This window comes from Hyperolius riggenbachi, chromosome 3, assembly GCF_040937935.1.
Source record: "Hyperolius riggenbachi isolate aHypRig1 chromosome 3, aHypRig1.pri, whole genome shotgun sequence".
Taxonomy (NCBI): Eukaryota; Metazoa; Chordata; class Amphibia; order Anura; family Hyperoliidae; genus Hyperolius; species Hyperolius riggenbachi.
Window position 1 is genome coordinate 308630379 of NC_090648.1, and position 27566 is coordinate 308657944.

At 44.5% G+C, this 27566-nt stretch overlaps 1 protein-coding gene across 1 annotated transcript in view; it reads right to left on the reverse strand.

Moving 5' to 3' along the window:
* The window catches only part of TRHDE (thyrotropin releasing hormone degrading enzyme), a 909658-nt gene that overhangs the window by 119667 nt on the left and 762425 nt on the right, over nucleotides 1-27566 (reverse strand). The window contains exons 11-12 of the mRNA XM_068272747.1: nucleotides 21681-21814; nucleotides 21526-21581 (exon numbers count right to left, since the gene is read on the reverse strand). Of these exons, the coding sequence (XP_068128848.1) occupies nucleotides 21526-21581; nucleotides 21681-21814 (190 nt within the window). The remainder of the gene's footprint in view (nucleotides 1-21525; nucleotides 21582-21680; nucleotides 21815-27566) is intronic.

Consider the following 27566-nt stretch of genomic DNA (forward strand, 5'->3'; position numbering starts at 1 on the left):
TTGCATGCCAGCATGCTTATTTTATTATTAACATGAGCACACAAGTAATATATTCTAATAATAGACTCCCTACGAGACAAGAAAGTATAAAAGACACAGTACTCCTTATATGTAAAGAATGTTAAAAATACAATTTCTTCTAAGGTGCATTCTCTAGAAATACTTGACCTCTTAACATTCCATTTTAAAACCGCATGAGCCGCTAATGAGACAGACAGAGACAGAATTAAGCCTCAATATATTCTGCAGAATTTTGACCTTGTTTCGTTCTTTAAAACAAGCTGCTGAACTCAGGGATATACCCTAGCACAATAATTTTCCCTTTGGGGACATAGTACCAAATGGTGGTATAATTGCCAGGGGAAAATTAGCAGTGAGATGTGAATTATCTTCACCATAAATTTAAAATATGTGAAACAAACTAAGTCATTAAGAGAGTGTCCACATGCACAACATTAAATACTAAATACACTTTTAATGTGAATAGAAGAATACATAAATCACTGGCAACAGCATTTAAAGCACTGAAATCACTGATGTCTAGTAATTTCCGGAAGATTAAAATTGTATGAAATGTTACTGTAAATGAGGAATGTAATTATTAAATATAATAATAGATATATAAAACTGCATTACTAGAACCTATCCCTTACAGGTAGCAGTGAGATAAGAAGATGCAAGTAAGCTAAATTGACTCACTAGTATTTTGTGTCACAGGCTATGAAGTAGAGTGGTTTAAAAAAAATCACACTAATGTCCCTCTATTCCATATAATTATATGCAGTTAAATAATAATTTTTCTAGCATTAAAGCCTAGATCCACTTTGGGGTTTGGGAAGGGTAAGGAATGATATGAACCTCTGGTTTGTTTTTATTGTTGCCTGGTCAGTGTTATTGTTGGAGAAATTTAAACCACTCATCTCATTAGGGTAACTAAAAACAGGACATAAAAGTAAATCTCCTGAATGAGGACCTGGGCAGCAATAACAAGATCAGAATGATTCCAGATATTTCTCACTCTACAAGTGGTGATGGGTAAAATAAGGTTTTTATCATATTCCTGCATTGCGCTAAGTTTTGTAGTAACATTTACTAGTCCCATGTCTTCCCAGATCCTCCTCGAGTCCACCAGTGTTAGTAAAAGTGAATCCATACTGTCCATGCACAAGTTCCAATATAGTGAACCTGCTCATGCACAGAGTAAAGAGTCATGCACGAGCACAGACCATATGGTCCCTATTCGTGCAAGCCACTATGGATGTGCACTGGTGACATGGATGAGAATGTGGTCATAAGAGCATATTCAACAAACTCTTGGCAAATCTGTTCAGAGGGACCCAAAGCTGGAAAAATAGGGCTCAAGGAGGATTTGTGGAGCCTCTGGACTATCTAGAGGCCTCCCCACTATTACAGTGCAATAGTTAGAACCACAAATATGTAAATAGTTTATGCACCACACGCATGGTACATCCAGCAACACAAGTGCAGGGTGCATATATAGTTCTTTCAGAATATAGAAATGTCCAACAATATATACATGGTATACAGGGCAAATGTTTTATGAAGCAAATTGAAGTGGGTTGCTTACAGAAGGCTTAAGCCTTGAACACATGAAGGACAAAGATCTTGTTCAACATTGCAAGGCCGTCACTGGAGGGGCAGAGGGCCGACAAACTGGTGCGCGAGTGACATCAAGTGGCAGTCAGCTGATACAAATACTGCAATAAATCTGCATGTGTCTACGTCCTGCTTTCATGGCCGGCCGAGGCATGGGAGTACCTTAGGGACTGGCCACAGGGGATTACCGCATGAGATCTCATCTCAGAGTAAGAGCAGTAGCCACTGCATCAATACTGACATGTCTTTATAAAACTAGCGGAGATCTGCCGACCATCCCAGGGGGCAGCCCAAGGCAGTCCCAAGGGACCTACTTCCATATAAATACTATTCCTTTGAATCTGGGAACAGTAAATACAATGTTATTATTAACTGTATTTATAAAGCGCCAACATATTACACAGTGCTGGACAATAAATAGGGATACATACATTGCAACAAGGGGTGACAAAGAGGTAGCAAATGGTTATACAACATAGCACAAGGTTATACATGCATGATAATGTGATTATACAGTGACAAATCCGAGTTAGTCCATGAGAAAGGTCTTTTTTCTGGGGTTGCAAGATTAAGGACACATGGGGAGGGGAGGAGCCGGTGCGACCCTGCCAAAGGCTTACAATCTGAAAGTTGGGGAGAGGGACACATAAGGTAGGACTGTGGAAAAGGTGCTTGAGTGAGAGAGTTAAACTGTGGTAGATGGGGGGTAGGCCATTTTAAAGAAATTTGTTTTTACGGCTTGCTTGAAGGTGTTGAAGGAAGCGGCGAGTCTGAGGAGGGGTGTAAGGGAGTTCCATAGGGTGAGGGCAGATCTTGAGAAGTCTTGTAGGCATGCATGGGAGTGAGAAATGCATAAGGAGATCATTGCAGGACCAGAGGTGGCGGGCCGGAATATTTCTGTGGACGAGCTCAGAAATGTAGGTTGGGCAGGTCTTGTGCACAGATTTGTAGGTAAGGCACAGAATCTTAAAGCCTCATCTACACGATACAATTCTTTGTGCGATTCGATTACGATTCTATTTACGATCTGATTAAATCCGACATGTCCGATCAGGAATCAATTCGATTCAATTCGATATGCAACTGCAAAACAATGGCAAATCGAATAGAATCCCGATCGGACATGTCGGATTTAATCGTATCGTAAATAGAATCGTAGTCGAATCGCACAAAGAATCGTATCTTGTAGATGGGGCTTAAAACTGATTCTAACGTGCATAGCGAGCCATTGTAGGGCTTCACAGAGGGGAGAAGTGGGAGCAGAGTGGCGGGAAGAATGGATGAGTCTAGCTGCTGCATTCATGACTGATTGAATGTGTTTAACCACTTGCCAATCGCCCACTACCTATGGGAGTCAGGAAAGTGGCACCCTCAGGAGCGCGTAACGCCGATCAGCGGTGGTACCTGGGGGACTGAACAGCCGGCATTAGGCTCCGCCCACCCGCAACGTCAACCCACCTGCCATTTAGAAGTGCCGGCGGGTTGTTAACCCCCGATCTGCCGCATAGTAAGTGTATAATACACTTTGTAATGTATAGTGTATAGTGATCGAGGGACCACCAGGGCAGGAGGCAGCCCACCTAGTAAACACACACACACACACACACACACACACACACACACACACACACACACACACACACACACACACACACACACACACACACACACACACACACACACACACACACACACACACACACACACACTGATCCTGCCCCCCCTGCCCCCGATCGCCCACAGCACCCCTCAGACGCCCCCTGATCACCCCCTCAGACCACTGTTTGCACCCAATCACCCCCTAATCACTCATCAATCACCCCCTGTCACTATTTGTCAACACTATATTTTAGATTAGGTCCTAATCTGCCCCCTGGGGGCTCCTGATCACCCCCCACACCCTCAAATCCTGCCCAGACCCCCCGTGTACTGTATACATCTATTCTCCCCTGTAATCACCCACTGATCACCTGTTAATCACCTGTCAATCACCCATCAATCACCCCCTGTCACCACCTGTCACTGCCACCCATCAGATCATACCCTAACCTGCTGCTTGCGGGCACCTGATCACCCGCCCACACCCTCAGATCACCCGCAGACCCACCCTCAGATTACCTCCCAAGTGCATTGTTTACATCTGTTTTCCCCTCTAATCACCCACTGATAACCCATCAATCACCCATGAGCCACCCCCTGTCACCACCTGTCACTGCTACCCATCAGATCAGACCCTCATCTGCCCCTTGCGGGCACCCAATTACCCGCCCACAACCTCAGATCGCCCTCAGACCCCCCCTATCACCTCGCCAGTGCATTGTTTGCATCTATTCTCCCCTCTAACCACACCCTGATCACCTATCAATCACCCCGTCACCACCTGTCACTGCTACCCATCAGATCAGACCCTAATCTGCCCCTTGCGGGCACCCAAACACCCACCCACACCCTCAGATTGCCCTCAGACCCCTCCCCCGATCACCTCCTCAGTGCCTTATTTACATCTGTTCTCCCCTCTAATCACCCACTGATCACCCATCAATCACCCCCTGTCACCACCTGTAACTGCTACCCATCAGATCAGACCCTAATCTGCCCCTTGTGGGTACCCAATTACCCGCCCACACTCTCAGATCACCCTCAGACCCCCCCTGATCACCTCCTCAGTGCATTGCTTGCATCTATTCCCCACCCTAATCACACCCTGAGACACCCATCAATCACCTTCTGTCACCACCTGTCATTCCCTAGCACACCTACCAATCAGATCAGGCCCTAATTTGCCCCATGTGGGCTCCTGTTCACTCGGCCAAACCCTCAGATCCCCCTCAAACCCCCTTCCGATCACCTCCCCAGTGCATTTATTGCATCTACTCTCCCCTCTAATCACCCCCTGAGACATCCATCAATCTCCTCCTGTCACCACCTGTCACCCCCTAGCACTCCTATCCATCAGATCAGGCCCTAATCTGCCCCCTGCAGGCTTCTGATCACCTGGCCAAGCCCTCACCCGCCCCACTGCAGTGACAGAATTTTTTTTCTGATCACTGCTGGTTTCTACGACTTAATTGTGGCTGAGACCAACCGTTATGCACACACAATGTGCATCCGCCAATCCAAGAAGCTACCATGCCCATCCTTTTCGGTGGAAACCACTCCAAGTTTCCAAATGTAACATTTTTTGGGGCCTTCTCCTAAACATGGGTCTAGTGAATGTATTGCGGTCTTATTGGTCTACGCACCCAATACATCACATGCCCATGTTCTCTGCTGCCATGTCCAAGTCACCATTTGAGAACATCCTGAGCTTCCTGCACTTCAGTGCCAATACAACCTGTCATCTAAGAGGCCACCCTGCTTATGACCGGTTCCACAAAATTCGGCCCCTCATAGACCACCTGTCATCAAAATTTGCTGATGCTTATACCCCTGAACAGTCATTTTGAGGCATTTGGTTTCCAGACTATTCCTCACGGTTTTGGGCCCCTAAAATGCCAGGGCAGTATAGGAACCCCACAAGTGACCCCATCTTAGAAAGAAGACAATCCAAGGTATTCCGTTAGGTGTATGATGAGTTCATAGAACATTTTATTTTTTGTCACAAGTTAGTGGAAAATGACACTTTGTGGAAAAAAAAACAATAAAAATCAATTTCCGCTAACTTGTGACAAAAATACAATCTTCTATGAACTCACCATACTCCTAAACCATACTCCTAACAGAATACCTTGAGGTGTCTTCTTTCTAAAATGGGGTCACTTGTGGGGTTCCTATACTGCCCTGGCATTTTAGGGGCCCTAAACCGTGAGGAGTAGTCTAGAAACCAAATGCCTCAAAATGACCTGTAAAATCCTAAAGGTACTCATAGGACTTTGGGCTCCTTAGCGCACCTAGGCTGCAAAAAAGTGTCACACGTGATATCGCCGTACTCAGGAGAAGTAGTATAATGTGTTTTGGGGTGTATTTTAACACATACCCATGCTGGGTGGGAGAAATATCTCTGTAAAGAGATATTTCTCCCACCCAGCTTAGGTATGAGTAAAAATACACCTAAAAACACATTATAATATTTCTCCTGAGTACGGCAATACCACGTGTGACACTTTTTTGCAGCCTAGGTGAAGAGTGAAGCATTAACAGTGAAGCATATATATGTATTCATGTTTTTTCTGGGAAAAACTTGTTCAGTCCTTTTTACACTGTGAAGCACTATAAGCGCTTTTATGAGCTCTTTGTAGCCATCAGGACTTTCTGAGAGCTTTTTAAAAATGGCTCCCATTAACTTACATTAAAATCGCGATCGCGGTAAAATCGCTCAGAAAAGCACTTATAGTGTGTCTGAGCCCTTATGCAGAGAAGGGGAGAAATGGTGAGGAGAGAAAAGCTGAAAGAGAAGGAAGAAGAAAGAAGATAGTTAAGTGACAAGACAATATGCTCTGTACAGCACTGCGAAAGATGGTGCTATATAAATCTTATATAATAATAGGCAACTGTCCCTGTGCACAGCAGGGAAATTGTCTCTGTGTAGCTGGGTCCGTGCTTTTTGCTACTGCGCATGTGCACAGCACGGACCCAGCCTCTCACACACAGGAGGACGGGGCCAGGAAGCCGAGCGGGCGGTGTGTGAGTGGCCGGCGTGTGATCGGACGGCCGGATGTGCGGCGGGTGAGCGGGCGACGGACGCGCGTGGCTGGGTGAGCGGCGGGTGAGTGGCCAGCAGACGCGCGTGGCTGGGTGAGCAGCCGGCGGACGCGTGTGGTGGATGGCGCGCGCAGTGAAAAACAGACCTAAAGCCCGTTTTTAAATGGGCTTAGGTCCGCTAGTGCTAAAGAATAATAATAATAATTTGCCTCACCAGGATTGCACTTTTATTTAGCTTTCCTCTATGACACAAGAAGACACAGAGACCCAGCAGCACTAGGGGAAGAGGGAAACAAAGGTGAATGAGGGAGGGCTGGTGCCCACCAAGAGGGCTTCTGAGCGTTTTTCAAATCGACAGGGATTTGAAAAGCACTTGGCTAATGTTACCCTATGACGGTGTTCTCACAGCAGCATTGTTTTTTTTTTAAAACACAAACACACTACATGTAGCATTTTTTTGGAGCGATTCATTCAAAAATCGCTCTGAAAATTGCTGCACAAAATTGCACTCACAAATTGCTAGCGATTGCTATGCGATTTTTGTGTACACAAGCCCAGAGAGAGGAGGAGTGGAGAGAAATTGTGAATAGCCTGAGATGGAGCAGAGAGCTTATCTGTATTGCAGTCCCACATCATACAGAGCCTACTTGCCTGTAATAGTACTCCTGTCACTGCTGGTCTCTCGCACATGTCAGAAAGCAGCTCCCCTGGACTGTCAAAAACGTTTCAACTTGTTTAACACCTTATCAGCACATGCAGTCATAACTATGAGGAGAGACCAGACAGATTTTTGCCCACGGACCCTCCATGCACAGCTCTGCATCATGCTGCCCTCTAACTGCACTTTTATCAGTTAGCCCAGTGTTTCCCATTGCCTTACAACAAGTTCTCCAGTCCCTCAGCCTGCTGTCAGGATTCTCGGCTTCACAGGCGCCCCCTGATGACTCACAGTGTCAACAAACAAAGCTGCAGGGGATTTGCATGCCCAGGAGAAAGTCTCCCAATGATCTCTGTGAGCCTGAGCCTGCTGGGCAGTCACCATGTGACTTGCCGCAGTAGCATACGTCACAGGGGGTGAAGTTTATTAATTTAATTGTATATTGTAGTTTATTCACATATTTTTGTACATATATTGTACTGTTTTTGCCTACAAATTTTAACATGGATTGCGATGCTCTGTTTTCATATTCTGAGTTCAGTTCCTCTTTAAGTGGCTAAAGAGGAGGAACATTCAGCTAGATCTTCTACACAGGATTACCTTCCATAATCAGATTTTTTTAAACCTTAAGCTTTTTCTGTTTGTGTGACATCATCCACAAGTGATCCACACATCCTTGGACTTTATTAGTTTATTTAATTTTTTAGTGACAATGTCAGTCTGCCCATGCATGGTTGGGAGCCTATGTGAGAGTGTGGTGTGATACCTAAGCATAATAAAATCAATCTGGTGAGAATGAGTCCTTGTGCTACAGATGCTTATAAACAATGGTGCATAGCCATCTACCCATATTTTCTTAGAAGAATCTATGCTTTATAAAAATAGCAAAGAAGATTTAAAGAGACTCTGTAACACATTTTTCAGCCTTAGCTCTTCTATCCTATACGTTTCTATGCCTGTTCTAATGTGCTCTGGCTTACTGCAGCCTTTCCTAATTGCACTGTCTCTGTAATAAATCTTATCTCCTTTCCTCTGTCGTGTCTGTCGGGCTAAGGCTTGAATGTGTGGAATGTGCAGGGCTGCTTGTGATTGGATAGAAGCGATACACACCCTCTGCAGGCCCCCTGCACACTCTGTATGACTCACACAATCTGCTTATAAGAGCCTATCACAAGCCTGTTAGTTTGTTTGCAAACACTGCCTAAAACTGTTAATTACAAGCCAGGATTGCAGCAGAGAGCGGCAGAAACAGCACAGAGGGGCACAGGAGAAAATAAGGAATAGAATGATATGCTTTTTAGTGTAAGAATATTAGAGTACAGATTCTCTTTAAATCCAAACTTTATTTGCATGCATACAGGTTATGCTAGCAACTGCCAAGGCTGTAGTTAGCTACAAGCAAAGCAAGCAGTGCCTTGGGGTCTCACTCTCTGCAGTGGCCTTGTGCTGTCCTGTGCTGCATACATCACAAATGTCATGATTTTGCTATGACAGTACCTTGTCACAGAGCAGCAAAAAGGGGAGGCCCAATAGTAGCAGCACCAGCTTAATACTAGTGCTCCTGTAGCCATCCAATCATAGACGAGGTAGGGGCAATATTTAAAAGAAGTGCCACTCAGCTGATATGTAGCGGCCTGTAGGTACTTCTACATCTGAAGTGCACCTCCATGCTGCCCAGATGACCCCATGCTGCCAACCCCCATGCTACCAAAAGGAGACACCCAACTGTGCTGTCGACAAGGAGGAGATGCAGGAGGAGAGACATCCAGCCATGCTGTAGATCTGTGCTGCCCAACCTCAGTATTTATAGGGCCTGGCCCTCAGCATGATGAAGCAGAGAAGAGATTGGGGGGAAGGAATGCCTGTGTAAAAGGAAAGGCAAAGAAATTGCCACCCCATAAAATAAAAGACAGGCATGACAACTGTGTAGAAAAGGTGAAAAGTCATGTGCTGGCTCAGCTCCTGGCAGAAGACAAATGACCAACACTGCCTTCTGATTATCCTAGTGTGTGCATCTACAGTATTGTTTGTATGCGTGTGTGCATGTATTTATTGCGCGTCTGTGTGTGCAACTACAGTGTGTGTTTGTCAATCTGCATCGTGTCTCTGTGTGTAACTACAGTGTGTGTTTGTCAATCTGCATCGTGTCTCTGTGTGTGAATCTACTACATGTGTGTGTGTGTGCACGTACAGCGTGTCTGTGTATGCGCATCTACAGTTGTATGTCTGCAACTTCATCTGTCTGTCTTTATTTGAGCATCTACAGTATGTCTGTGTGTGCATCTACAGCGTGTCTCTATGTGTGTATGGACTGTGTGTCTACAGTGTGTGTAGATAAATTGTCTTGTGAGTATCCATTGTAGGTGTGTGTATACATTGTGTGGCTGTACGATTGATGTATATTGGGGAAGTGGGGTTCCTTCAGCATCCCTGCCTTGGGTGGTAGGTGACCTTGTCCCAGCCCTGGACACAACTTTGCTAAAGTTACACTGGGCAGAGAACGAACAGCAATTTTACTTTTGCACTGACAAGGTAGTGTGTGCTGCAATGTAAGAACATGTTACGCGCCTCCACCGACTGGTGAATTGGGCTTCCTAGTGGAGGATTGAGGCAGCCAATGAGGACGGTAAAGGAAGTGATAAGCCTGAAGGGGGCTTGAGGGAATGCCAAGTATGCATACTTTTTTTTAATCCACTCATTTCAGGTACACTACAGAAAATGCACAGTGGATACAGCAGTCTTAAGTAAAGAAAAAATGAATGTTTATCTCCCCCCCCCAAAATGTTAGATCCCCCCTCCCAGTGACCGTGCATATAAATACTTACCTGTCTGGTGCCACCAAGTGTCTTCTATACACCTACCATTAACCTTTTCCCAACCGTGTCACGCCGATGGGCGTGGCGGCAGCCCCAGGACCGCCTAATGCCGATTGGCGTAAAGTCCTGGGGCTCTGTTTTGCAGGAGATCGTGCGCAGGGTGCGCGCGCATCTCCTGCTTGGGGGCGGAGCTCCGCCCTGCTTTCAGTCTCCGAGCGGCTATTGCCGCTCGGGAGACTGTTAGACGGCGTGATCGCCATAAATTTACTCTGTGCAGCGATGTGATCAGCAGCAGCGCTGCACTGGAGACAGCCGTGTGACACGGTTGTCCCCCTGGGGGACAAGAGAGTGACCGGCTCTCATAGACAGAAGCCTATGACAGCCGATCGCAGTAATTGGCTGGCTGTGGGGAGGGAGGGAGGGTAGGGATTGAAAGAAACAAGTGTTTAAAAAAAAAACACGAACAATAATATTTATTAAAAAAAAATAAACATGCAGGAGCCATCAGACCCCACCAACAGAGAGCTCTGTTGGTGGGGGGAAAAGGGGGGGGGGTCACTTGTGTGCTCTGTTGTGCGGCCCTGCAGCTTGGCCTTAAAGCTGCAGTGGCCAATTTCACTAAAAATGGCCTGGTCACTAGGGGAGTTTAGCCCTGCAGTCCTCAAGAGGTTAAAGGGTACCTAAATAAAGTAAACAATTATGAAGTGGCTAAATTTGGGGCTTCTTCATTGCCCCCATAAACTGCAAAGCCTCTCAGCTTTGCCCACCTCCACTTTTGTTGGAGCTATGCCACTAATGCAATGCTCCAACAATACTCAGGGGGTAGAGCTACATGTTCATGCTCCTGGGCCAATACGTGTCTGAAGTGTAGAGACTTAGCAGAAGAGGAGCCATGTTTTTTAAATAAATAAATACATGTATGGGAAAAAAAAGTTAAAGCTTGCAGGGATATTTTACAAACACTCCCTATGACATTATATAAAGGAAATGGTTTATGGAACTCCCCTGCTCAGTTTATTTTAACATAGTGTTGCAAGGACATTAAATCACAATTTTGCTTTGTTCTGAAATCAGCCCTCCCATCATGGATTTGTGTCAATTTAACAATTATAGACCTAGAAGTCACTGCCTGACAGGCTAACACAATCCCTGTCTGTACTAATGCACAGAAAAAGCTGCATTGTGAGCTCTATGCAGGAGTAAAATCATAAATCCTTTTGCATGTCAGTTTACTTATAAATATAGGGCTCTTAACCACTTGAGGACCCACCCTTTACCCCCCCTTAAGGACCAGCGCTGTTTTAGCTGATCTGTGCTGGGTGGGCTCTGCAGCCCCCAGCACAGATCAGCGTGCAGGCAGAGAGATCAGATTGCCCCCCTTTTTTCCCCCCTATGGGGATGATGTGCTGGGGGGGTCTGATCTCTCCTGCCTGCTGTGGGTGGCGGGGGGGGGGGCACCTCAAAGCCCCCCTCCGTGGCGAAATTCCCCCCCTCCCTCTCCTACCTGCTGCCCCCGGGAGATCTGGGCTGCACAGGACGCTATCCGTCCTGTGCAGCCTGTGACAGGACGTCCCCTGTCACATGGCGGCGATCCCCGGCCACTGATTGGCCGGGGATCGCCGATCTGCCTTACGGCGCTGCTGCGCAGCAGCGCCGTACAAATGTAAACAAAGCGGATTATTTCCGCTTGTGTTTACATCTAGCCTGCGAGCCGCCATCGGCGGCCCGCAGGCTATTCACGGAGCCCCCCGCCGTGATTTGACAAGAAGCAGCCGCTCGCGCGAGCGGCTGCTTCTTGATTAATTAAGCTGCAGCTGGCGACGCAGTACTGCGTCGCTGGTCCTGCAGCTGCCACTTTGCCGACGCACGTTATGAGTGTGCGGTCGGCAAGTGGTTAAAGAGGAACTGTAGTTAAAATAACTTAAAGTGGACCCAAATTAAAAATACAAGATTTCAGAAGTAACATATATTTTCTAAATTATAATAATAAATAGCAGCCTTTTTTCAGCTGCATGATGACAAATATAAAATAGTTTACATTTATTGGAGGAACCCCTCCCTTCCTTTAATATTGCAGGGACAGAATCCGGCAAACTGGTGGAGTAGGTGGTGTCCGGCAAAGGAGGAATTGCTAATGGCTGCCACCTGTATAACCCTAGTTATGTAAAGAGGAGGGTGAAAAGCATGCACTGAAATGCTCATAGGCTTGAAGAATTGTTTATTTATCTTTGTATGTGTCAGAGTGGTGCAACTAAATATTTTGAATTAAAAAAAATGTTTGGTTTGGGTCCGCTTTAAGGAATAAAATTGTGTATTTTTTTTACAATATTAACTTATAATTTATTTAGTCAGTGTTTTCCCACTGTGAAGTCTTTCCACGCTGATTTACATTCTGAGGTTTATCAAGGTGATGACATCTTTAGTTCAGTCAGATCTCTACGGAATGTCTATTGAGATTTCCATAAGAATATCTGGTGTCCCAGAAAGTGGGGGGGGGGGGGGGGATTCCACATAGCTAAACATCCCAAGCGAAGTATCCCTGAGAGGGCAGGGCTATATACCAATATACAGTCCTGGCCAAAAGTTTTGAGACTGTCAAAAATATTAGTTTTCACAAAGTTTTTGGCTTTTAGATCTTTGTTTCAGTTTTTTATGTGATGTACTAAAATATAATTATAAGCACTTCATACGTTTCAAAGGCTTTTATTGACAATTACATGAGATTTATGCAAAGAGTCAGTATTTGCAGTGTTGGTCTTTCTTTTTCAGGACCTCTGCAATTAAACTGGGCATACTTTCAGTCAACTTATGGGCCAAATCCTGACTGGTAGCAACCCATTTTTCATTATCACTTCTTTGAGTTTCTCAGAATTAGTTGGTTTTTGTTTGTCCACCCGCCTCGAGGAATGACCACAAGTTCTCAATGGGATAAAGATCTGGGGAGTTTCCAAGCCATGGACCCAAAATTTCAAAGTTTTGGTCCCCAAGCCACTTAGTTATCACTTATGCCTTATGACACGGTTCTCCATAGTGCTGGAAAATGCATTGATCTGCACCAAACTGTTGTTGGATTGTTAGAAGAAGTTGCTGTTGGAGGGTGTTTTGGTACCGCTCTTTATTCATGGCTGTGTTTTTTGGCAAAATTATGAGTGAGTCCACTCCCTTGCATGAGAAGCAACCCCAAACATGAATGGTCTCAGGATGCTTTACTGTTGGCATGACACAGGACTGATGGTAGCACTCACATTTTCTTCTCCTGACAAGCCTTTTTTCAGATGCTCCAAACAATCGGAAAGGGGCTTCATCTGAGAATATGACTTTGCCCCAGTCCTCAGCAGTCCATTCACCATACTTTTTGCAGAAGATCAATCTGTCCCTGATTGTTTTTGGGAAAGAAGTGGCTTCTTTGCTGCCCTTCCTGACATCAGGCCATTTTCCAAAAGTCTTCACCTCACTGTGCGTGCAGATGCGCTCACACCTGCCTGCTGCCATTCCTGAGCACCCTCTGCACTGGTTGCACTCCGATCCTGCAGCTGAATCCTCTTTAGGAAACTATCCTGGCACTTTCTGGACTTACTTGGATGCCCTGAAGCCTTCTTAACAAGAATTTAACCTCTTTCCTTGAAGTTTTTGATGATCCTATAAATTGTTAATTTAGGTGCAACCTTAGTAGCCACAATATCCTTGCCTGTGAAGCCATTTTTATGCAACGCAATGATGGCTGCATGCGTTTCTTTGCTGGTCACCATGGTTAACAATGGAAGATCAATGATTTCAAGCATCGCCCTCCTTTTAACATGTCAAGTCTGTCATTCTAACCCAATCAGCCTGACATAATGATCTCCAGACTTGTGCTCATCAACATTATCACCTAATTTAACAAGACGATTACTGAAATGATCTCAGCGGGTCCTTTAATGACAGCAATGAAATGCAGTGGAAAAGTTTTTTGGGGATTCAGTTAATTTTAATCATGGCAAAGAAGGACTATGCAATTCATCTGAACACTCTTCATAACATGCTGCAGCATATGCAAATTGCTATAATAAAAACTTAAGCACCAACTTTTCTAATGTCCAATATTTTTGGCAGTCTCAAAACTTTTGGCCAGGACTGTAGAAGTGTTTCTGATGTTGAAACCAGGAAAATTATCATCAAGTGGGTATCCTGAATAATTTACTGCATTCTACTATGTGTTATTACAGTGCCTCAGTGCTAGTGTTGGGCGAACAGTGTTCGCCACTGTTCGGGTTCTGCAGAACATCACCCTGTTCGGGTGATGTTCGGGTTCGGCCGAACACCTGATGGTGTTCGGCCAAACTATTCGGCCATATGGCCGAACTAAGAGCGCATGGCCGAACGTTACCCAAACGTTCGGCTAGCGCTGTGATTGGCCGAACGGGTCACGTGTAGTGTTGGGCGAACATCTAGATGTTCGGGTTCGGGCCGAACATGGCCGAACTCCGAACATAATGGAAGTCAATGGGGACCCAAACTTTCGTGCTTTGTAAAGCCTCCTTATATGCTACATACCCCAAATTTACAGGGTATGTGCACCTTGGGAGTGGGTACAAGAGGAAAAAAAATTTAGCAAAAAGAGCTTATAGTTTTTGAGAAAATCGATTTTAAAGTTTCAAAGGGAAAACTGTCTTTTAAATGCGGGAAATGTCTGTTTTCTTTGCACAGGTAACATGCTTTTTGTCGGCATGCAGTCATAAATGTAATACATATAAGAGGTTCCAGGAAAAGGGACCGGTAACGCTAACCCAGCAGCAGCACACGTGATGGAACAGGAGGAGGGTGGCGCAGGAGGAGAAGGCCACGCTTTGAGACACAACAACCCAGGCCTTGCATGAGGACAAGAAGCGTGCGGATAGCAATTTGCATTTTGTCGCCATGCAGTCATAAATGTAATACAGATGAGAGGTTCAATAAACAGGGACCGGAAACGCTAACCCATCACAGATGTTCATTGTTCATGTTACTTGGTTGGGGTCCGGGAGTGTTGCGTAGTCGTTTCCAATCCAGGATTGATTCATTTTAATTTGAGTCAGACGGTCTGCATTTTCTGTGGAGAGGCGAATACACCGCCGATCTGTGACGATGCCTCCGGAAGCACTGAAACAGCGTTCCGACATAACGCTGGCTGCCGGGCAAGCCAGCACCTCTATTGCGTACATTGCCAGTTTGTGCCAGGTGTCTAGCTTCGATACCCAATAGTTGAAGGGTGCAGATGGATTGTTCAACACAGCTACGCCATCTGACATGTAGTCCTTGACCATCTTCTCCAGGCGATCGGTGTTGGAGGTGGATCTGCACGCTTGCTGTTCTGTGTGCTGCTGCATGGGTGTCAGAAAATTTTCCCACTCCAAGGACACTGCCAATACCATTCCCTTTTGGGCACTAGCTGCGGCTTGTGTTGTTTGCTGCCCTCCTGGTCATCCTGGGTTTGCGGAAGTCAGTCTGTCGGCGTACAACTGGCTAGAGGAGGGGGAGGATGTCAATCTCCTCTCTAAAGTCTCCACAAGGGCCTGCTGATATTCTTCCATTTTGACCTGTCTGGCTCTTTCTTCAAGCAGTTTTGGAACAGTGTGTTTGTACCGTGGATCCAGAAGGGTATAAACCCAGTAATTGGTGTTGTCCAGAATGCGCACAATGCGTGGGTCGCGTTCAATGCAGTCCTAGGCCGAAGAGGTCATAGCCTAGGGTCACAAAACCTGTTTATTTGGGCAATTTCAATGGTGGCGAGTCTGACGTACATAAATCGCAGCAATGGCCGTTAGCAACGTCTGAATCTCACGAAATGTCTCATGCAGGTAGAAGACATATTGTTAGACTTGGGCTCCAAAGATGGGTTCTCTACATCTCTGCAAACCAGAGTTACAGGGCTCCAAATTTGGTAAAATCACCCATAGGCTTTCATTGGGCCTCCTATTTACAGTTCCAAAATCTCACATCTTTTCAAAGGGCAATTACTCAGCAGTGGCACATTTTCTAGCATTGTAGGGACCCTTAGGGGGAACATGACTGGTGAGTTTCGGGCCCCTAGGCCAAAGAGGTCATAGCCTAGGGTCACAAAAACCTGTTTATTTGGGCTATTTCAATGGTAGTGATGGTGACGTACATAAATCGCAGCAATGGCCGTTAGCAAAGTCTGAATCTCACGAAATGTCTCATGCAGGTAGAAGACATATTGTTAGACTTGGATTTCAAAGATGGGGTCCCTACATCTCTGCAAACCAGAGTTACAGGGGTCCAAAATTGGTAAAATCCCCCATAGGATTTCATTGCCTCCCTATTTCACTTTCCAAAATCTCACATCTTTTCAAAGGGCAATGGCTCAGCAGTACCAAATTTTCCAGCATTGTAGGGACCCTTAGGGGGAACATGACTGGTGAGTTTCGGGCCCCTAGGCCGAAGAGGTCATAGCCTAGGGTCACAAAAACCTGTTTATTTGGGCTATTTCAATGGTAGTGATGGTGGCGTACATAAATCTCAGCCATGGCCGTTAGCAACGTCTGAATCTCACGAAATGTCTCATGCAGGTAGAAGACATATTGTTAGACTTGGATTCCAAAGATGGGGTCCCTACATCTCTGCAAACCAGAGTTACAGGGGTCCAAAATTGGTAAAATCCCCCATAGGATTTCATTGCCTCCCTATTTCACTTTCCAAAATCTCACATCTTTTCAAAGGGCAATGGCTCAGCAGTACCAAATTTTCTAGCATTGTAGGGACCCTTAGGGGGATCATGACTGGTGAGTTTTGCCACTGCTGAGCCATTGCCCTTTGAAATGGTGAGAGATTTTGGAACGGTAAATAGGAGGCCCAATGAAAGCCTATGGGGGATTTTACCAATTTTGGACCCCTGTAACTCTGGTTTGCAGAGATGTAGGGACCCCATCTTTGGAATCCAAGTCTAACAATATGTCTTCTACCTGCATGAGACATTTCGTGAGATTCAGACGTTGCTAACGGCCATGGCTGAGATTTATGTACGCCACCATCACTACCATTGAAATAGCCCAAATAAACAGGTTTTTGTGACCCTAGGCCAGGGCTGCCCAATAGGTCGATCGCGATCTACCGGTAGATCGCGACCGCCTGATTGGTAGATCGTGGCCTCCTGGCCGCATCCCATTGACTTTTGTGGCCAGCAGCTGTAGAACGTGGCCACTTGGCCGCGTCCTATCAGATTCTGCTGCTAGCCACTGATGTGTCCAATCAGGAGAGGAGAGAGGCGCGGCTGAGAGTCTAAGGGCGGCAGTGTCATGGCTGGGGGCGGCGCTGGAGGCAACACTTCTGCCTCCTCTCACGCTGCCCGCCGGAGCGCTCCCTCAGCCGCCTGGTGATGTGATCTCCGCTGTGAAGTTGGCTGCGCGCACGAGGTGTCATGGCTGCGCGCACGAGGTGTCATGGCTGCCCGCATCGCTGCTGCACATGGCCTGTATGGGGAGATGACAAGCCCGCAGACTCCACAGTTGAAGGGAGGTAAGTGATTGCATGTGCCCGCCCTATACCTAGTTAACCTGTACTGAGGGGACCTATGCCTAGCTAACCTGTACTGAAGGGACCTATGCCTAGCTAACCTGTACTGAGGGGACCTATACCTAGCTAACCTGTACTGAGGGGACCTTTGCCTAGCTAACCTGTACTGAGGGGACCTATGCCTAGCTAACCTGTACTGAAGGGACCTATGCCTAGCTAACCTGTACTGAGGGGACCTATACCTAGCTAACCTGTACTGAGGGGACCTTTGCCTAGCTAACCTGTACTGATGGGACCTATACCTAGCTAACCTGTACTGATGGGACCTATGCCTAGCTAACCTGTACTGAGGGGACCTATACCTAGCTAACCTGTACTGAGGGGACCTATACCTAGCTAACCTGTACTGAGGGGACCTATGCCTAGCTAACCAGTACTGAGGGGACGTATGCCTAACTACCTTTCGGGGGGTGCATTTAAAACGTTGGTAGATCTCCTGGCCTTGGCGAATTTTAAAGTAGCTCGCGAGCCGAAAAAGTGTGGGCACCCCTGCCCTAGGCTATGACCTCTTCGGCCTAGGGGCCCGAAACTCGCCAGTCATGTTCCCCCTAAGGGTCCCTACAATGCTAGAAAATTTGGTACTGCTGAGCCATTGCCCTTTGAAAATATGTGAGATTTTGGAAAGTGAAATAGGGAGGCAATGAAATCCTATGGGGGATTTTACCAATTTTGGACCCCTGTAACTCTGGTTTGCAGAGATGTAGGGACCCCATCTTTGGAATCCAAGTCTAACAATATGTCTTCTACCTGCATGAGACATTTCGTGAGATTCAGACGTTGCTAACGGCCATGGCTGAGATTTATGTACGCCACCATCACTACCATTAAAATAGCCCAAACAAACAGGTTTTTGTGACCCTAGGCTATGACCTCTTCGGCCTAGGGGCCCGAAACTCACCAGTCATGTTCCCCCTAAGGGTCCCTACAATGCTGGAAAATTTGGTACTGCTGAGCCATTGCCCTTTGAAAAGATGTGAGATTTTGGAAAGTGAAATAGGGAGGCAATGAAATCCTATGGGGGATTTTACCAATTTTGGACCCCTGTAACTCTGGTTTGCAGAGATGTAGGGACCCCATCTTTGTAATACAAGTCTAAAAATATGTCTTCTACCTGCATGAGACATTTCGTGAGATTCAGACTTTGCTAACGGCCATTGCTGCGATTTATGTACGTCACCATCACTACCATTGAAATAGCCCAAATAAACAGGTTTTTGTGACCCTAGGCTATGACCTCTTTGGCCTAGGGGCCCGAAACTCACCAGTCATGTTCCCCCTAAGGGTCCCTACAATGCTAGAAAATTTGCCACTGCTGAGTAATTGCCCTTTGAAAAGATGTGAGATTTTGGAACTGTAAATAGGAGGCCCAATGAAAGCCTATGGGGGATTTTACCAAATTTGGAGCCCTGTAACTCTGGTTTGCAGAGATGTAGGGAACCCATCTTTGGAGCCCAAGTCTAACAATATGTCTTCTACCTGCATGAGACATTTCGTGAGATTCAGACGTTGCTAACGGCCATTGCTGCGATTTATGTACGTCAGACTCGCCACCATTGAAATTGCCCAATAAACAGGTTTTGTGACCCTAGGCTATGACCTCTTCGGCCTAGGACTGCATTGAACGCGACCCACGCATTGTGCGCATTCTGGACAACACCAATTACTGGGTTTATACCCTTCTGGATCCACGGTACAAACACAATGTTCCAAAACTGCTTGAAGAAAGAGCCAGACAGGTCAAAATGGAAGAATACCAGCAGGCCCTTGTGGAGACTTTAGAGAGGAGATTGACATCCTCCCCCTCCTCTAGCCAGTTGTACGCCGACAGACTGACTTCCGCAAACCCAGGACGACCAGGAGGGCAGCAAACAACACAAGCCGCAGCTAGTGCCCAAAAGGGAATGGTATCGGCAGTGTCCTTGGAGTGGGAAAATTTTCTGACACCCATGCAGCAGCACACAGAACAGCAAGCGTGCAGATCCACCTCCAACACTGATCGCCTGGAGAAGATGGTCAAGGACTACATGTCAGATGGCGTAGCTGTGTTGAACAATCCATCTGCACCCTTCAACTATTGGGTATCGAAGCTAGACACCTGGCACAAACTGGCAATGTACGCAATAGAGGTGCTGGCTTGCCCGGCAGCCAGCGTTATGTCGGAACGCTGTTTCAGTGCTGCCGGAGGCATCGTCACAGATCGGCGGCGTATCCGCCTCTCCACAGAAAATGCAGACCGTCTGACTCAAATTAAAATGAATCAATCCTGGATTGGAAACGACTACGCAACACTCCCGGACCCCAACCAAGTAACATGAACAATGAACATCTGTGATGGGTTAGCGTTTCCGGTCCCTGTTTATTGAACCTCTCATCTGTATTACATTTATGACTGCATGGCGACAAAATGCAAATTGCTATCCGCACGCTTCTTGTCCTCATGCAAGGCCTGGGTTGTTGTGTCTCAAAGCGTGGCCTTCTCCTCCTGCGCCACCCTCCTCCTGTTCCATCACATGTGCTGCTGCTGGGTTAGCGTTACCGGTCCCTTTTCCTGGAACCTCTTATATGTATTACATTTATGACTGCATGCCGACAAAAAGCATGTTACCTGTGCAAAGAAAACAGACATTTCCCGCATTTAAAAGACAGTTTTCCCTTTGAAACTTTAAAATCGATTTTCTCAAAAACTATAAGCTCTTTTTGCTAATTTTTTTTTCCTCTTGTACCCACTCCCAAGGTGCACATACCCTGTAAATTTGGGGTATGTAGCATGTAAGGAGGCTTTACAAAGCACAAAAGTTCGGGCCCCCATAGACTTCCATTATGTTCGGAGTTCGGGTCGAACACCCGAACATCGCGGCCATGTTCGGCCTGTTCGGCCCGAACCCGAACATCTAGATGTTCGCCCAACACTACTCAGTGCCAACAAATACTAAGAATTTGAAAACTTTGACTTCACACCTGGCACTACAACCCTGATCTATAAATGGAATACTGGTTCTACTTATTTTTCTTATTCCATCCATAGTACAGACTCATTTACAGATAATGAGCACATTGTGATTGGATATGTGTATATCTTTCAATATACAAGGATGAGGTTTACTATAAACTGCCTAACGACTGCTCAATGGCAATTGGCATGAGCAGCACAGCAGCCCCAGGACCACTCCACAGCAATTGGCATGAAGTGCTGGGGGCAGAGATTGCTCCACTCCGTCATCAGCCTCCCAATGGCGATCGCCGCTAGTGACTGTTAGACAGCGAAACCGCCATCTAATACCACTGTACAGTGCTGCAATATAGGGCAGCGCTGTACTAGGAACAGCTGTGTGACACCCTGGGAGGCAGAAAAGTAATCCACTGTCATAGGCTGAAGCCTATGACAGCCGATCAAGCTGATTGGCTGGCGGGGGGAGGGAGGGCTACAAAATATTAAAAAAAATGTATTTTATTTACAAAATAAAAACACAAATATTTATAAAAAAATCAACATCCTGGGAGCGATCATAGCCCACCAACAGAAAGCTCTGTTGGTGGGCAGAAAATGTGTGTGTGTGGGGGGGGGGGGGGGGGGGGATAACTTGTGTGCTGAATTGTATGGCCCTGCAGCGAGGCCTTTAAAGCTGCAGTGGCCTAATTAGCAAAAAATGGCCTGGTCACTAGGGGGGTTTAAGAACGCGGTCCTCAAGAGGTTGATGTGCAAATGTTATCCTTGTTGAATTATTAACAAACTTAATGTAATGCTACTATGATGGTCTTTGCAGTGGAGCACTTCCATCTTTAGAATAACTACTTTTTAATCTTGAGAATCTTTATCACAGTAGACAGTACATATGGAAACAAAACAGGAACTGAAGCATGAAGGTGTTTCCCTTGAAAAATGTATTATGGCACTCTGGCCATTTTTAAATCAGTTCATTAGCAAAGGAAAAAAGACGTAGATCATTAATCTCAAACACAAACCTGCTGAAAAATTGATCAAGCCTTTACAACTACGGAAATACCCTGAAGCTGCTATTGATCAGTAATGTGGTGTGTGCTACAAGACGGCAGAAGGATGTTGAAGCGAGAAACAAAAGAAGCGTTATGCATGGCGAGCAGAAAGAAAAATCATGCTGCTTCAACTGTGAAACCCTTCCGCGTAGACTGAGCAACAAAAGGGGGGCAGCTCCATTCTTTACTGAAGCCTTCAAACAATGGTTGACAAGGCTGCTCATTAAGTTGGACATCTGCAAGAAAACATACCTTGCCAGATTGAAAGCATCATCGATCAGTCCTGCTCGATTACTGACAGAAATGACCTATGAGAAAAATGGAACCATTTAGGATGATAATGCCAGTAGGGAGCTTCAGATCAACACAAATCCCTGCAAAACAAACTTAACGAGAACTTACAGTACCTCACAGTTCCTCATTAGCTGATCAATCAGTAGTCTCCAGTTCTTGACATCATAGTTAACTCTGAAGTAGCCGATTTGATCAATGTTACCCAGCACCCAGTTGCTTTCATCTAACAAGGGAATTCGGTGATACTCTAAGACGAAAACAAAATTGTCATTTAATTGATGTTAAACTGTTTTTTTTTATTCTAAACAGTTCATACAACAATTCACACAAAAAGTAAAGCAAAAAATGAATGATAAACAGTACTTTATGCTTGTTAAGCTTACTAATTGTCTAAAGCAATTAGTTAGTCATTAAGAAAGAAATTTTCTCAATCTAAATAACAGCGTATTTGAAATTATTTATACAGCAGCTGTTCTCTTAATCAGTGAGAAGAGAAACACAACTACAACCAGCACTGTGCCAAACTTAACAACACATGTGTGTTCCAAGACTCTAAAGTGAGCATCATTGCCACTTTATTGTCAATAACATATGCTACTACCTTAAATGCAAATACATGACAAATAGGAAGAAAATCATACACACACACACTATATTATATATATATATATATATATATATATATATATATATATATATATATATGTATATATATATATATATATATATATATATATATATATATATATATATATATGTATATATATATATATGTATATATATATATATATATATATATATATATATATGTATATATATATATATGTATTATATATATATATATATATATATATATATATATATATATATGTGTGTATGTATATATATATATATGTATTATATATATATATATATATATATATATATATATATATATATATATATATATATATATATATATATATATATATATATATATATATATATATATATATATACATACACACACACACAGTATATATACATACATACATATTCATGAGAAACTCTGGTGCTTAACACCCCCCCAAAAAAAAATAATTTAATGCATTATACATAAATATTCAAAATTAAGTTGTGGATGGAAGGAGAGACAATGAGAGGGATTTGCAGAAGCTCACTATTTCAGTGGCAGCTTGGCTGCTTCACTCTGTACCCTTATCACCCTGTGACACATTTCTGCTGCCAACGCCTGTATATTCCTCTGTTGGATGTGATCAGATCCATTGTACAGGCTTGACATTGGCATATGTGATTATTCAGAATTATGCATGTTTTTGTAAACGAATACCTCAGTGCCTAAGAAGCTGTATGGACAATAGCTGTGTTTGTGAATGTGCAAAGGCTTAATTATGTTGACTGTTTAAATTTACTGTGAAACTAATTTACTAATAAAGGCACATAGTAACCTTCTACCTTACAACTGTCAATATTTCCTAAGCACTAGGCAACCGGTAATGTACAGCCTGAAGTGCAAGCTGTCCCAATTTTGGGGCCATGGCACTGTATCAAATATGAAAACGATGAAAGAACACATGTATGTCCATATACACTGCAGGCCATTGTGTTGTATTATATGTGCCTGTTTATAAATAAATGTGTGGCAGTCAGACAGCATGATGATCAGTAATGTCACTGTTCACACATGTCACCATGAACATGTACAGTCACCAAACTGTAAAAAAAATTGATCTTTATGTGATGGACAGGACAAATTGCTACATTGCAGCTTGATGATGACATACATGCCAGTCAAAAAAGGGACATTAACCTCTTGCCGACCGCGTCACGCTGGTAGGCGTGGCCGCGGTGGCAGCCCCAGGACCGCCTAACGCCAATTGCCGTAAAGTCCTGGGGCTCTGTTTTGCAGGAGATCGCGCGCAGGCTGCGCGCGCATCTCCTGCTTGGGGGGCGGAGCTCCGCCCCGCCTTCAGTCTCCGAGCGGCTATTGCCGCTCGGGAGACTGTTAGACGGCGTGATCGCCGTCTATTTACTCTGTGCAGCGCTGCGATCAGCAGCAGGGCTGCACTGGGGACAGCCGTGTAACATGGCTGTCCCCCTGGGGGACAAGAGAGCGATCGGCTCTCATAGGCAGAAGCCTATGACAGCCGATCGCCGTAATTGGCCGGCTGTGGGGAGGGAGGGAGTGAGGGAGGGAAGGGATTTAAAGGAAGAGGTTTTTTTTTAAAAAAAGCGGCAACACAAATATTTATTAAAAAAAATAAACATGGGGGGAGCGATCAGACCCCACCAACAGAGAGCTCTGTTGGTGGGGAGAAAAGGGGGGGGGGGGGATCACTCGTGTGCTATGTTGTGCGGCCCTGCAGCTTGGCCTTAAAGCTGCAGTGGCCTTTTAAACTAAAAATTGCCTGGTCACTAGGGGGGTTTAGCCCTGCAGTCCTCAAGAGGTTAATTGGTGGAACCATTAAGCCATGGAAGTGTAACCTGAGAATGGGACAGAGGTGGTAGGTGCCAGCTCTGAACACTTGCAGCAGTCTGGGCCACTGAATCAGCAAGAGAATGTGCTACTAGCTGGCATCATAAACTAGATAACATGCAGTAAATCATGAATGCCACCATGGTAAGGTGTCTAAAAGTAGCAGAAACATTAGGCGCAAGGATGGAGCACCTGAGATGTAGCATGTGTTAGTGATTGCAGTAGCAGTGTGGCCTCCTGTTATAGCTATCACCAGGGAGACTGCATTGCTAGCTAGCAGCCTGACCAGGGTGACATAATCAGCAATGTACCCAGAAATGTAAACACAAATAGCATAAATATAGTACGTAAAAATAGGGCAGGTTCGAGACTTTTTACTCCCTAAAGCAAACATTGTGAGGACAACCCCCATCAACCATACCCTCCCCAAAGCAGAAGCAAAAACCACATGGTTTCTGTGTTTGAATTGAGACAATCACTCCCACATATGAAATGCGGCAATCACCTGACATATGAAATCTACCAATTACCCCACATGTGAAGTGCAGCAATTATGTGTCCTCAGCAAGAAATCCCAGAAAGCACTACCAATACAATTGTATAACTCTAGCAATTGAACACCTGGAAAGGAATAATTTATTTTCAAAGAAAAAAGAATCCGAATATACTGTATAACCAAATTGCAAATGTAGGAAATACTGTATTTAATAAGCACATCAACAGCTCAAAAAAATGTAAAACCTAAAATCAAGGAAAGGGAGAGAGGACAAGAGCACATGGACTGTAGAAAAAAAGGTGTGCATAAAGTGTGTTTATAAACACGGTGCGCCAGGAACAAAATATATAAACATATATAGTGAATCACTAAAATAAAGTGGTGACTGTGGCTATCAATCAGCAAAAATATTAATAAGTTGCAAAAGTTCAGGCAGCAAATTTAAATATATGTCAAAATATGGCACTGAGCAAAATGCATTGTTTGAGGTAGAAGGGGTTATAAACGTGCTGAATTCTAAACAATGATTCATATGACATTGAGGAATCTAAAATGTATTTATCAATCCATAAATCAAAATCCATAAAAAAATAAATAAATTCATTCATCGAAACCAATGTCCTGTAAAAGGCACAAGAAAATTGTACAGTAAACCCGTATACAGCTACCTGTGCAAATGAACACAATGTAATGTGCCAGTGCAAAAGGGGGAATATATGAGCCTGCCTCTAAATTGTAAGAGCCAAATGCACTGAAGTATATTATTTTTTAATGTTTATATAGAGCTGACATCTTTTGCAGTGCTGTACAGAGTATATTGTCTTGTCCCTTAACTGTCCCCTCAGTGGGGCTCACAATCTTATCCCTACCATAGTCATATGTCTATGTATGTATCATGTAGTGTATGTATCATAGCCAGGGACAGTTTTTTAAGGCAATTAACTTATCTGTATGTTTTTAGGATGTGGGAGGAAACCGGAGTGCCCGGAAGAAACCCACACAAACATGAGGAGAACATACAAACTCCATGCAGATAGTGCCCTGACTGAGATTTGAACTGAAGACCCAGCGTTGCGAGGCGAGAGTGCTAACCATTATGCCACTATGCTGCCCAAGTGTATGCCACAAATAGCCTAAATAAAGCTATGGTAGTTAACTAGTGCACATCAGAGGGTGTCTGTCAGCATTCTGTGCTAGAACAATCTTGCACACACGTGACAGACATTTGCTCATGATATTCTGGAGAGGTAGAGCTTCTCTTTGTAGATTGTGCGACACTATAGATCCTCAGCAGTGATCCAACACAAGTAGTCTCTAAGGAGGTCCCCATGCAACCACCAATCCTGACAAACTCCTGGATGGCCATAGCCAGCCTCTGCATCCATATTGCAGAGGCTGGGAATGCAAAAATTAGCCTCTGAAACAAGAATTTACCCCCATACATATTTCACCTGGGGAGGGGACGGGCATCTGGGGGTCCAATAGTTAAAGGGGACCCGCGGATGCTACCATGACCCCCCCCCCCCCAGGCCATTTGACAGCCCCAAACTCCTGGTCACTGGAAGTGGGGAAATGGTCCACAGATTGGACAAGAGCTCTGGGTAGAGGAGGGCTTGATAGCCCATCTCTAAAAGGCCCCCCTATACCATGGATTATGTGGGCTGGTATAGCTCAGGGTGTAGAGTTCCAGGAGAGGGGAACCCACACTGTCTGTTTTAATGAAATGTATACAATGTGTATACAGAAATCAGAACTTGGAATGCAGTACAGTGTATTTCCGAAAAGTGTCATTTTATCCAGTTTAAAAAAAAATTTCCCATGACATGTTAAAATCAATTTTGATCTTGGTCTTGGGGATGATAGCACGTACGACGGCTTTGCTATTAACCGCGGAAGTCAGCATTATTGACGTCAATAGAAAAATGGGACACGGTATTTGGAACAGAGCAATTTCCGATTTTCGTGTTTGTACTCGGAACTGCCGAATTTCCGACGCAAAAATAGGAACTGTTCCAATTCCAAGAGCTTAACCCTAATTCTAATCTACTTGAAAATAAAATTTAGACTAATTAGCCTTCAAATATTTGTATGACTCATGTCCAGCTTATATAGCAGATATAAAAAATGCATCTTGCTTCATAACCTATCTACTAATGTCATGCAATGTTCATCATAACTACCTCCCGTAAATGGCTGCAAAACATCTTGTGTGCCTTCTCAGTTTACACTCTCTTCCTAGAAGATGTTCCCCTACCTTTAATAACTGTTCAAAAGCTACCTCTCAAAATTGCCTACTCACACTACTTGCCAGCCTAACTATTTGCTAACTTCTAAAGTCAAAGCTCCAGATTCTGGTCTCCATCTTACCTAAGGTATTAAATGTTTATCCACCTCTGAGATTGTTACAGTAGTGGGGCAGGGTCCCCCTTCCCTCCTGTACTACAGTATGTTTCTGATTGTTCTTTGCATGTTCGTTATCTATACTCCTTCAAGATATTGTACAGTAGAGTAAAGGTTGGTAAATCATAAAAATAACTTTAGCAATTCCATCCTGACAGGCACGAACAACTAGAAAATTACAATTAAATAAGGGGAAAAAAAAGATTGGTTGGTCAAACATCCCTGTTAAATAGGTTTTAAAATGGGGAATGCATATTGGCAGCCTAATCTTTTTACATTAAGAATGATCTCGATATGGAGGATTTCGCAGCATAACTAGTATGTAAAGTATATTTATTTGGTTATTTAAAGGCTAATGTTAGTTTACAAGCTGCAACTTGTAAAGGTCAAAGAACTAGGAGGATGAAAAATAAAAACAATGGGTCACCCAGGCATTTATTCAGCACACACAATGTAATAATTATGCATACATACCGGTATTTCACACAAACTAAATGTTTTGATAATTATGTTGTATATACATTGCATTCCTCAGAGTTCTGTATAAACCTCTACATTGTGTGTCTAACACACTAGTCTCAATCTATCACAAAGTTTTGTAGCACTATAAAAAATCGTAAGGGAATC